Source organism: Mastigoproctus giganteus, chromosome 9 (assembly GCF_048544385.1).
Source record: "Mastigoproctus giganteus isolate SK-2022 chromosome 9, ASM4854438v1, whole genome shotgun sequence".
Lineage (NCBI taxonomy): Eukaryota > Metazoa > Arthropoda > Arachnida > Uropygi > Thelyphonidae > Mastigoproctus > Mastigoproctus giganteus.
Window position 1 is genome coordinate 130,190,210 of NC_143583.1, and position 13,352 is coordinate 130,203,561.

General features: G+C 35.8%; 1 protein-coding gene across 2 annotated transcripts in view; it reads right to left on the reverse strand.

The window, feature by feature from the left end:
- LOC150080729 (TBC1 domain family member 1-like) overlaps positions 1–13,352 on the reverse strand; it is a 339,728-nt gene that overhangs the window by 138,655 nt on the left and 187,721 nt on the right. For both annotated transcript variants that reach the window (XM_090381763.1, XM_090381761.1), the window contains one exon: positions 7,568–7,965. In XM_090381763.1, coding sequence (XP_090237889.1) covers positions 7,568–7,965 — 398 coding nt within the window. The remainder of the gene's footprint in view (positions 1–7,567; positions 7,966–13,352) is intronic.

Below are 13,352 nucleotides of genomic sequence, written 5' to 3' on the forward strand. Positions count from 1 at the left end.
CCTCTGTTGTGGAAGTTGATAGCCTAAATCAATTTAAGACTCAGCTGGACAGGTATTTCGAACAAACAGAGGGATGAAGTGGAAGTTTTTTTTTTTTTTTTTTTTGGCTGATGCGGCATAAACTTGCTTTCTTGCATCATATGCCTCTACTAATGCTAATTGGGGGAGATGTCATCGAGACTACTGAAGCAAAAGATATTTTGTTTCAGTAAAAGAAAAGCCCTAAAAGACAAAAAAAAATTAGAACACAAATAAATGGAAAATTTAATGATATAGGTAGTGCTGATGAATATAAATAAAACAAAATCACTGCAGAACCTTTATTGAAAAACTATAAAAAGACAATTTTTATGTTGTTAATTGCCTTTTGTCTTTTTATACATTTATCATGTGGTGCTGATGTGGCACACCGATGCAACTTGATCACTGCTGTGAATACCACTTAAATATGGCTTCTTCCAGCAACACTTCTTTTAGTTTTTTTAATGTCGCTCTATTTAATACACTGCTTTTATCATTCCCCAGATCAAAATTTAAAGGAAATGTCTTTATAGACTCTTTTTGTTTTTTTATATCTGACACAGCCTGTTGGCGAATACCAAATTCTTCAGCAATTTTTTTTTCCAGGAACACAATTTTCAAGTTAATGATAGTTTAAGTAAAGTGTTTTCTTTTTATTTCACTTTTTAATTCTTTAGAACCCATAATTATAATCACTGGCAAAGACAGCAAAGAGTGGGGATAAGGAATTTTTCGCATATAAATAAATGCAAAGAGAAGGCCAAACCAAATCGGACCTTATGTAATGGACATGGGATAGTATTAGATACCCCAGCTCATGTTGCAGATGAACTCAACAGTTACTTTGCATCAATATTTACAGAAGAAAAACCCTTTATCTCAAAAAGAAATTATGGGAGTGAAGTTGAAAAATATGTAATTAATGATACTGAAATTTCACATGATTATTTAATGAAAAAAACTTTCCAGCCTACAGGCCAGTAAGGCTCTTGGGGTTAATAGCATATACTCTATAATCTTAAGGGAGGCAGCAAATGAGTGCATTGAACCATTAAGGCTAATCACGAGAGCATCGCTTAACTTGGGAGGGAAAATCCTTAGATGGATAGTAGGATGGCTTCAGGGCAGGAGGCAGAAGGTTGTAATAAAAGGTTATTCCTCAGATTAGGTTGATGTAAGAAGTGGGATTCCCCAAGGATCAGTATTAGGACTGTTGTTTCTGATTTTCATAAATGACATCAATGAAGGGATAGAGGGCTTGATTCTTAATTTGCAGATGATGTAAAGTTGGTAGAGTAGTTAATGTTCACCGCCAAGTAGAGTGCCTAGACAGACTTCAGGGATGGTCAGAAAAATGGCAGCTATGCTTTAATCCAGCAAAGTGTAAGGTATTACTGGGGAACAGTAACCCCCAAAATAACTTATACACTTGGTGAAGATGAACTAAAGCCAGTAGTGGAGTAAACTAAGTGAACTAAAGCCAGTAATAGAGTATGTAAGGTGGGAATGGCTAAAGCCACTTTAGCTCCAACCTGGGACAGCCCATGCTACAAATCATGCTTTAGCACTGTATTACCATCTCTTAAAAGGGTGGGTATATACAACACAAGGGTGGACATTTAGTCATATTACAACCAGGGATTCTCATGGTATAGATGAAAGTTTGATACTTTTCTGGGTTTGTTTGTTTGTTATTTGGTTTTTAGGAGCATTAGCAACTAAGGCCATATTGCTCCGAGGATATGCGGTGGTCATTCCCTGACCTTTCTGCATCCTCCGTTTTTGGTGGGCACAGGCTCGAACCCCAGTCTAATCAAGAAGCATGTGCTACGCACTGCTGCTCCTGCCCACCTGGCTATGGAGGCACCCTACTTTTCTGGGAAAATTCCTTTTTTCTTCTTATTATCAAAGCTTTATTGTATTTGATTGGGTAGGGGAAAAGAAAGGGAAGGGTCATAACCTCTTTTCGAAAAATCAACAAAACTATATTTTGGAAAAATACAGCTCAGCTTCTTACTTTTCTCCCTATTTGAGGAATAGAAACTTCTCTTTGTATTCTTCAGAGTCATTACCAAAGCTACATTCACTGCTTTCTTACTGAATGCTATAGATATCAAGAACTGTGGTTCTCAAAGAAGAAAAAAAAGTGAAATAGGATTTAAAACAAAATCAGAGAAATTGTAGTTATGTTTGAACAAAATGGGAACATGTCTGTAATAACTAGCTTTGCATCAGAGATACTACTATAACATTGTATGCATAAAGAGAGAAAATGTAAAACATTTGTTTAAAAAAATAAACTTGTACATTATTGTAGCAAAGTATAAATGAGAAATGTGAAACATGAATATACTTTTTATCTGTTTGCAATTATTACCAAACAAGTGAGCATTAAACTAATTATTCTAACACATAATAGCTTAGAACAATGATGCCAAACCTTTTTAAGAGAGTGTGTTACCTCTTGATTACCTAAAATAATTTCACAGATCACTTTAGTCTATTTTCAATACCATTACATTTGCTGCTTTCTTACTGAATGCTTCAGATATTGATAACTATGGTGGGCAATGTAGCCAAGTGGTCAGGAGCGGGCGTGCACTAGCACACACTCTTGGACTAGACCAGGATTCAAGCCCTTGACTGCTAAATACGATCGATCTGCCAACCCACACTGAACCAGCATGGCAGATTATGGTCCATTTCCCTCAACATGAATTGTTGAGGAGGCTTCCATCCTGCAGTGGATTGATAATGGCTGCTGCTTACTTATGGTGGGCAGCATTAGCATTTAAAAAAAAAGTATATAAACAGCAGAGGATCAAAATGCATTTAGCCCAACTTCTTTCCTTCTTAATTTATTCCTTCTATTTCTGTTTTCTGAACCCATATGTATTATTTCTAAATTCCCAACCCACAAGACCAGAACATTATCAAAGTGGCCTGTGTACAGACTAATAGTTTAATAGCACCTGCAAGCAGAGGTGAAACTGATTCTTGCAGTGCTTCTGTTCAAATATGCAGCAGCCTGGAAAGCAAGTTATAGGAGATCCAGGCCTGCTGGTGTCCTCATGGGACAAGCAGCATGATGCGATAGCAACCTTGGACATGACTGAACAGCAACTTTGAGCCATGCCCAATCAGCCCAAACTATAAGGGTTTTAAATTGAACAGTTAACCTAGATATGGAGAAACATTCTTCAAGAGGATATCAGGCACTTTTTTGAATCAGGCATGCCCAGATGTATAATGGCACGCATCACTGCCAGAGCAGGTCATACTTCATACTGAAGTATTCTAGTTTTCTGCATTAAATAAAGATCTTTTGTTATGATTTTTGATCACCTTTTGTCTTTATCCTTATTTTGCTTTTATTAAAAAGCTGAGATAAATTAATAAAGCAATTCTGACAATGGGTGCATATTAGAACCATGTATAGTCCTTTTCATATCACTGATGAAAAGTTTGAAACTAAAAGTTTGCATTTTTGTTCTAGCTCCATCAAACACCAAAAATGATCATATATAACTTACTAAATAGCTAAGCTTTATATCAGTTTGAGTTCCCCATGTTTAATGTCAGCAATTCTTTAATTCAAGTGAAGTGAGATTAAATTGTCACATACAGTGAATTACTGTATACATCAAATTATTGTTAATAGATAACAGAGCTGCAGTGGCTCAATAAGTTCTACGTTATATCAATTAGTTAAGAAAAGGAGGATTACTTCTATGATGTCTTGTAGAACACTTCGGTGCTGATACTCTCCATTGTTGAAACTACTACATAAATAGTTTACACATATTCCACACCCTCGTAGAAAAAATCAAAACATTTAATTTTTTAAAATACAGATGGATTGCATTCTTTCACTCAATGATTAGGGTTGATGATCTGATGTATTTTGGGGTCGGGCTTTGGTCATTGGATCATTTATTTTTGTCTATGAGGGTATGGAATACATGTAAACTATTTATGTAGTTGTTTCAACAATGGAGAGTATTAGCACCGAAGTGTTCTACAAGACATCACAGAGGTAATCCTCCTTTTCTTAACTAATTGATATAACGTAGAATGTACTGAGCCACTGCAGTTCTATTATCTATTAAATAAATAAATTTCAATAAATTCCTTTTGACAATTCCACAAAAATTGCTATGGTATCCTCTGCAGTTCCACTGAAATGGTCTATTCATAACATACATTTGGCATGGCCCTTTATCCATACCAAAACCTATATAATGAAGGGATGAAGTTTTCTTTGCTTACTCTCCACACATACCCTTTCAACCTCAAAAGCATGGGAGATTTCTTTCATACCTTGGTACAGAAATATACCAAAATCAACACTTTGATATTTGGCCCGGGATCACCACATAGCATTCCTAAAATATTGCCTCCAACAAAACATAACTCCAAAATTTGCTATTGTCAAATTCAACCAAAATTTACCAGGCATGAACAAACTAGCATACACCACGTCGTATAGAATCATTAACCTTGCCCTGAGATCTTGTTATTCTATCAAGCAACACTATCTACATTGAGTCAAACAAATCCATAATAAATTAAGAAAATACCTTCACCCCAATGACTGGTCAACATTAAAAACCACTATAAATTTTCATCACAAGTACTAGCTTCAGAAATTAAAAACCATCACAGAAATAAACTACGCAGGCTATCCCAGACATCGGAAAATCCACACGCTAATTATCCTGAACTGCCACTCTCAGTTTCCAGCACAGCTTCCCAGGCCCACATCACTAATCTTTATAAAAGCTCTCTAACCCGTGACCAAATTTCGCTTCTGTCCAAAGGCTTAAATTACAATTTACCTCCCCGCAATCTGCCTAACTTGTTATAGACGTCAAATATGGACTTCGGAACATCCCGCAGAAAGACAGATAAATCAGATAGTGAATAACGCTAAAAACACACACCTTCCCAAATTAAACAGTAAGAAACCCTCAGCACTGCATGACCTTAAAAAAAAAAAAAGATATCATAATACAAAAAGCAGATAAAGGCGATGCGGTTGTAGTTTTAGAAAATCAAGATTATATCAACAAATTAAATTACATAGCATCAGATACTTCTACTTATCAAGAAGTCAACCTGGAGCTTTTTTCCAATTTAGTCAATGAATATAATAAGACATTAACAACATACTGGAAAAATGATTACATTTCAATGTCCCAATTAAAAAAATTAAAAGCTAAGATGTACAATATACCCGCACTTTTTGGCCAGGTAAAATTACATAAGACACGTTACCCCATTCGTCCCATTGTCTCATACAAGCATTTTGCTTTCTCAGCTTTAGCTTCCTGCATATACATTGGTGGACAAAAAAAACTGCATCACTTGTAAATTTTGCAAATAATGTGTTTTGCGCTGCATTTTGGATTGCAGTAATTTTCGAAATGCATTTGTTAGATGGGATATATATCTCTGTGAATGAAATCCAATAAAAAGACTCCACCTGATATACCTAACTGCCATGAATATCTTCACAAAGGGTAAAATGTGTATTTAATGGAATCTATAGGAGGGCGTATATGATGAGAGCCTTCTCCATCAATTTGGCCCTGGAGGGATTGTGAAAGGTTCATGGGGTGGAATTTTTTTTCAGCCTGGTCTGTGCTTGTTAACAAGAGACTGTTTCTACAGGGATGGGATACACTTAAATAGAATGGGTTCAAGAGTGTTTGCTGATGCTATCGAGGCAGTGTTAGGTAGGTCAGAAAACTGCTAGCTTGGGGGTTTCACAGGCTAAAAAATTAAAAGTAGCCGCAGGCAGAGGTGAAGGTGATTCTTGCACTACTTCTATTTGAATGTGCAGCGGCCTGGAACAAGGGGTGCTGGGGTTTCAGGGACTGATGGCAGTCATCATGAAACAAATAAATACATGGGCTGTGTTAGGGTAACTAAGAATAAGAATAGGTGCATGTATACTTGCATGTACACTAATGCTAGCAGTATAGTAAATAAATCTGATGAATTTGAAGTGCTGGTGAAGACATCAACGGCAGACATTGTTGGGATATCAGAACGTGGTGTCGCACAGATATTAGGAATGCAGAATTGGAATTTGGGGAGTACAATGTGTACAGAAAGGACAGACAGGATAGGAAGGGAGGAGGGATTATGCTGTTAATTAAGAAAAACATTAAATCTAAGGAAGTGCATCCAGTTGACATAGATGGACAGTGCAATGTCGAGTCAGTCTGGTGTGACATAAGCACTGGGAAAGCAAAAATAAGCATAGGAGTGTGTTATAGGCCCAATGACTGTAATGAGTACAACAAACAATTGTACAGACAAACAGAGTGGGCTAGTAAATCAGAATGTCTCATAATGGGAGATTTTAACTTCCCAGATTTTGACTGGAACTTGTGGGTTGGTCACTTGCATAGTAGTAAGACTGTTGTGGATTTATTGGATGATTGTTTTCTACATCAGCATGTTTGGGAGGCAACTAGAGGGAGTAATACTCTTGATCTTATCAGTAGTGATTCTTCATGCATTAAGAATCTGCAGATAAAGGAACCACTAGGTGGCAGTGATCACAGTGTGCTGAAGTGGGATTTACTCAAAGAGGTAACTACCATCAGGGATAAAGAGAAGGGTTTTTGCTTTCGTAAAGGCGACTACGATGGTCTGAGACAGTTTTTAAATTCTGTACAGTGGGACCAACTGATGATGTTACCAACAGCAAATTCTAAGTGGGAAGCATTCAAGGAATTAATTGTGGAAGCTACTAAACTTTTCATACGGATTAAGAAATAATGTTCAAGGTTTAGACCTAAATGGATGACTAATGAACTAATGAGACTCGTGGCAGAGAAGAAAAATGCATGGAATGCATATAAATTATCAGGCAACACAAAAGCCTATGCAGTTCCTATCCATTATAAGCTAGTCTGTAATCAAATCACAAAGGAAATTAGGCAAGCGAAGGCAGATTACGAAAAATCTTTGGCAAAGGATGCTAAGAAAAACAGCAAGGGCTTCTTTACTTATATAAACTCTAGAAGGAAGAGGATGAATCAGATTGGTCCACTTGACACTGATGGTTCAACTGTTGATGATCCTGCTCAGATAGCTAACAAACTAAATGAGTATTTTGCATCTACATTCACACATGAGGAGTTACGATGGTAGTGGAAGGGGTGGTGGAGGGAGTTGTGATGGTGGTATACAACCCTATTACTATTATTATCATGACTGCAAAAAATATACAATAAATACAATAACTAATTCACTAGAAAAGGAATACTGGAAATCAACAGTTCCCCAGATCTTCGTTGCCACCCTTTCAGAATTTTTCTAGCACTGTGTTTGAGAAATAAAAATCATTGAAATATTCTAAAACTATTTAAAGGTCTTTCATATCTCCTTACATATATAATTTAGAGTCCTTTGGGAGAGTAAATTATATATGTTACATTGACTGAGACTGTGTTGACTGATTTTTGAATAGCAATACTGTTCATTTTATGTTCACTAAGCCAGAAAAGTTAGAATTTCTAACAGTACTTACATATTTCTCATGGGACTCATGGATATCCTTGCAGGTATTCTAGTTTCTGCTGTTTCTGCCTTAGAGTCACGTATTTCTTTTAGTATTACAGCTGTATCACTTAATGAACGCTCGTTGGGAGGACGTGATGGTGATATCTTGTCTTTGGTGAATGAAGGTACCTGTGGTGAACACCTTGGTGGTGGTGGTGGAGGAGGTGGTGGTGGCGGAGGGGGTGGTGGAGGGAGTTGTGGTGGTGGTATATCCATTCTTGGTGGGAGTGGAGGTGGTGAAGGTGGTGAGGGGGGAGGAGAAGGCTGCAGTTGTTGGGGCTGATTAGGAGGAGGTGGTGACAAATCCTTAAGGGGAATGTCTGTAGTAACTGGTTTTGTTTCACTGCTACTGCTATACATTGTATGCTATAAAAGAGAGAAAATGTAAAACATTTATTTAAAAATTACTTAAATATCACCTTAGAGAAATTTAAGAAAAAAGAACACACTTTTTTATCTATTTATGACTGACATCAATTGACTAATTATTTTGGTATATACATATCATATTAGCTTGGAACAGTGACCCAAATCTTTTTTAGATATCTAAAACAATTTCATATATCACTTTAGTTTAAAGTGACCAGATCCTTAGTATTCCAATGTGAGACATCAATCATCGATTTTACTCTCCCCCTAAAAACAGTATACACATATTTTTTAAAAAAATTTTATTTATAAAAAAATATTGACGTACAAAATATAAATTAAATACTTATACATTTGTTTTTGTTGTCTAAAGTTACAATTATCATGTGAAAACTGCAGCCAATAAATAATTAACCTAACCTTCTAACCGCAAACTTTAATCGCAGATGACAGATGCGAGATGACGGTTTATGTGGTCAGTCAGCACCATCTATGAGACAAAATATGTTGCAAGGATGCAGAATAAAATAAAAAATGCAAAATCATGATTCAAGATATAAGTATGGAGGCTACATATCCAATCCAGAACATTTTCTGGGACAGTTTGCAATGTGGGGCAAACGACTTAAATCCGGGACTGTGACTCGTAATCCAGGATGTCTGGTCACTTTAGTTGAGTTGAGTTTTAACACAAATATAGCATCAACTTTGAAAACAATAAAAAAAAGGAAGATCAAAGATTAAAAGTCATTTAAAATTATATTTTATATAAAGTAACAAAACAAAACATAATATTCTTACATATATAATAAAAATTAAAATTTTTCTAAATACCACATAATTTTAGTTTAATAGCCACTTTCAAAGGTATGTATTAACCAAAGAATCTTTCTAATGGGATGCATAGATATCCTTGCTGGTATTCATCTCTCAGTAAGCAATTTGAGTTTGCAGTAACTAGAATAACATAGATATGCTGCAACATTGAGAACATTAATGAATTTGTTTGTTTTGTTTCAATGTAAAGTTTTAATTACATTGTTAAAATATAAAAGATTATTTTCAGGTTACATCAAACAAAAATAAAAAGCATGGAAGCAACATAATTGCAATAATGGGTAATATTAGGCATATATGTATCAAGAAAGATTACTTCCATGGAGACAAAATGTAAGTTATCCAGAAGCTCACTGATGGCAAGACCCACGGAGAGGCTGTATGTTTGGTCATGAATGATTCTGATACAGCACGATTCTGCTGCACAGTTGCCAACTAGATTTAATGAATGACTAACAACAAGACTGGTGTTGTATTTATAATTCTTGCTTGAAGTTCGAACTTCATAACAATATTTGAAGTGTTATTACAAATATTTGTAATAAAATTGCAGGACATTTAACACAAATGCAAAGAAACACAGCAAAGAGTTCTTTACTTATGTAAACTCTAGAAGGAAAGGGATGAATCAGTTTGGACCACTTAACATAGATGGATTGACTATTGATGATCATGCTCAGGTAGCTGATAAACTGAATGAGTATTCTGCATCTACATTCACACATGAGGAGTTATTCAATGAGGGGAGTGCCAGAAGTTTATCAAACTCTAACAGGGAGCTAAGTGATTTTGTAATAACTGAGAGAAAAGTGGAAGAGAAATTGTTGAAGTCAAACATAAAACAGGCACCTGGAGTGGATGGGATCTATCCAGTTATATTATAGGAGGCAGCAAAGGAAGTAAGCAAACCCTTAGCTATAATTATGAAAGCCTCCTTGGACTCAGGAGAGATCCCCATGGACTGGAGGTCTGCAAATATATCACCAATTCACAAAGGGGGTTCACAAAAGGTGACACTATAGACCTGTTAGTTTAACTTGTCTTAGTGGGAAAATAATGGAATCATTGGTTAAAGAAGCATTGCAGGATCATCTAGACAAGACTGCAGTAATAGTTTAGACACAGCATGGGTTTGTTAAAGGGAGAACGAGGTAGCCTTGTGCAGGTGAAGTTTTTACTGCTCCTGGAATAGAGAAGTTTTTTCTGTTTTATTTGCTTAAATTGGCGTATTAACTTATTTTCTAGAGTAGCTTTATATTCCTAGTTACGATACTTAGTTTAAAGTTTAACTTAGATAGAGATTTTGTAGGTATTACTTAGTATCGGTAAGGGTATCAAATCCACGTGTTACAAGTTGCAGCTCCGATGAACGAGAGGTTTTTTAGCCATATTTAGCCGCTTTATTGACAAATTGTTATATTAAATTATTTTCTATAAGTAGCTTATAGATCTAGTCAGGATCCTTAGTTTATTCTGAATTGAGACAACGAGATTTGGAAGTTAATTAATATTTAAGTGTCCGTAGATTTACCGTTCTTAACTTGCCGCCATTGTTATACGATACAATGTTATATCTCGAACTACATAGTGTAAACTTAGTATAGTATATTATAGTATATAATATAATATTGTCAATTAATCAGTAAAATCTATTAATCTTGTTAAACTTCATTATCAATTAAATTGTACTTTATAACTAAATACATATAACGACTTAGATTACAAACGTAACATAATTAATTAATACATAACTTGATATGGAAGTTATATAAATGGAACTCGTAGATAATACTTGATAGTGAAAAATATATATAGCGTTATAACTGTGTTGGGATACAAGTTTAGGATTATAATTTTGTACTGAAATTGAAATTTTATTGAAATTAAATCAAAATCATGACTCGACCAGAGCAGCAAAGCAAAAGGCTCAAGCTAACTGAGGGGGGGGGACAGTTGTCCTCTGAATCACAACCTTTTAAAATGCACTGCTTGCTTGATGTTTGTGGAGCAATCAGGTATGGGACATGACATTGCCATGGGGGATGTCTTGGCGTGTGCACGATGTAAGGAGTGTAAGGAAATCAGGCGACAACTCAGCGTTGTTATGGGCCTATATGAGAGCTTGAAGGACAGGGTGGATGCCCTCGAAGGATCTAAATTGAGGGGCTCATAAAGCTCTCAGCTGCCCACATCAATGACAGAGCTTGCACTTGGTCATCACACAATGCAGCAGCAACCCCCAGGGCAGAATGCGCTGGTCCCAAAAGAACTAGTAGTTGTTGGTGACTCTATTGTCGGGGAAACGGGGAACATGCTTTGTAAAAAGGATAGGTGGAACAGGACCAAGGTATGTCCTGCCAGGGGCAAAGGTTGATGACGTTGTAGACCGGATATCATCTTTTAAGGGCACAAAAGGTGATATAGTTGTACACGTTGGCACTAATGATATTAAGAGTAGGAGACCGGCGGAATTACTTAACAAGTACAGGTCACTGTTGAAAAAAAGCCGTGAATTAGGGTTCAATTTGAAAGTGTCTGCAATTCTGCCCAGACACGATAGGAGGGAGTATATGACGAGAGCCTTGTCGATCAATTTGGCCCTGGAAAGATTGTGCAAGGCTCAAGGGGTAGAATTTTTTGCAGCTTGGTTTGTACTTGTTAACAGGTGAGACTGTTTCTACAGGGATGGGATACACTTAAATAGAAAGGGTGCAAGAATATTTGTTGAGTTATCAAGGCAGTGTTAGGTGGGTCGGAAAACTGCTAGCTTGGGGGGGATACAAGGACTAATAGATTAACAGTAGCCACTGGCAGAGGTGAAAATGATTCTTGCACTGCTTCTAGTGGAATGAGCAGCAGCCTGGAAAACAAGATGCAGGATATTTCAGAGACTGCTGGGAGTCATTGCGGTACAAGTAAACACATGGGTTGTGTTAGGGTAGCTAAGAATAGGAACAGGTGCATGTATACTTGCGTGTACACCAATGCTAGGAGTTTGGTAAATAAATTTGATGAATTTGAGGTATTGCTCAAGACATCAAAGGCAGATATTGTTGGATATCAGAGACGTGGTGTCACACAGATATAAGGAATGCAGAACTGGAATTTGGGGAGTTATTTTTATAAACCTGAAAGAAGTCAGATGTGACAGATAACTTGTAATTCCTTACCCATGATTATAATGGTGTACCAAATGAATCTTTAAAAGATTATCAAATTTACTAAGATACTCAGGACAACTTAAATAATTACTTTCTGTTTAAATACCTTTTTCATGGCTTCTAAAACCTAATCTATAGTTGACATCTGTTTCAAAACTTCATGCCAATATTTTTGCTCACTAATTGTTTTCACTTTCTCAAGTCAATAAGACAAACATCAGTTGCACACAGCTGACATGCAGTCTTGAAATTTTGTGCTAAATCTCATTGTTGTGCATGATTTTTCAGTTGTTGTGCATGATTTTTAAAAATGAAAAATCATTTTTATTTTTCATTATTCAACATATAAATATAACAAGTATATTAACAAGTATATTAAATATAACAAGTGCCTCGTGTTGGAAGATTTTGTAACTAGATCCTAATTTAATAATTGCAATGGCTGAATCGACTAAGGGGTTGTGGTTGTGAGAATGTACATGTTGTGTAAGTTCAGTGCTGGTTTGATTGGTTATGAAGCTATTATAATGGTAATAAGTGCGTGTATTGGAAGTTTTTGTGGTGCTGTATTTTGCGGTGGTGCTCCCGATGTAGCATGCGTTACAACCGGATTGATATTTAATTAAATATATTACATTGTTGATGTCACTTATTGGATATTCGTGTGTCTCTTTATATGTATTAAAGATGGTTCCCAATTTATTAAATTAGGATATAGTTACAAAATTTTCCAATACGAGGCAATTGTCATAGAATGGAGTCGCCATAACATTAAGCACATAAGATTCCCACATGTCACAAAATGCATTATGGGAACATAGGAATTCTTTAAATACACGATTTCTTTCTCTCCTATCATTGCCAACCAAAGATATTTAACACGAAAGTCGCTCATTGTGACTATTGGCTTCGCTTGTTTCATATTAATTTTTTCAAATTTTTTCAAATGACAACCAGGGATGAGGTAGTGCACTTCTACTTCCTTGAGCAAATTTTAATTACAGGTTTTAACAATTCCGTATTCATTCAATTTAACTTCACTTTAAACTTCATTTCCACTTCAACTCCATGTAACTAAGCAGATCAATTGAGGTGAGTACCATCTATTAAGCTCTTATTGCTATTTACATTATTAAGTCACTTATACAACAGTACATTAAGAAGCTCTATAAATCATCTAAGAGATAAGAGATAATATTTATTGTTATTTATTATATATACCTTAGTCACAGCGTAAAATATAAATATAGAGTGCAGAGAAATATACAAATACCAGTTGTACCCGGCGTAACATACACCATCTTTCTGATTATGGCGTAAATAGTTTAATCTAGATCCTTCAGTCTTCACAATTCTTGTTTAGCAGTGATATAATTCTATAGCAGT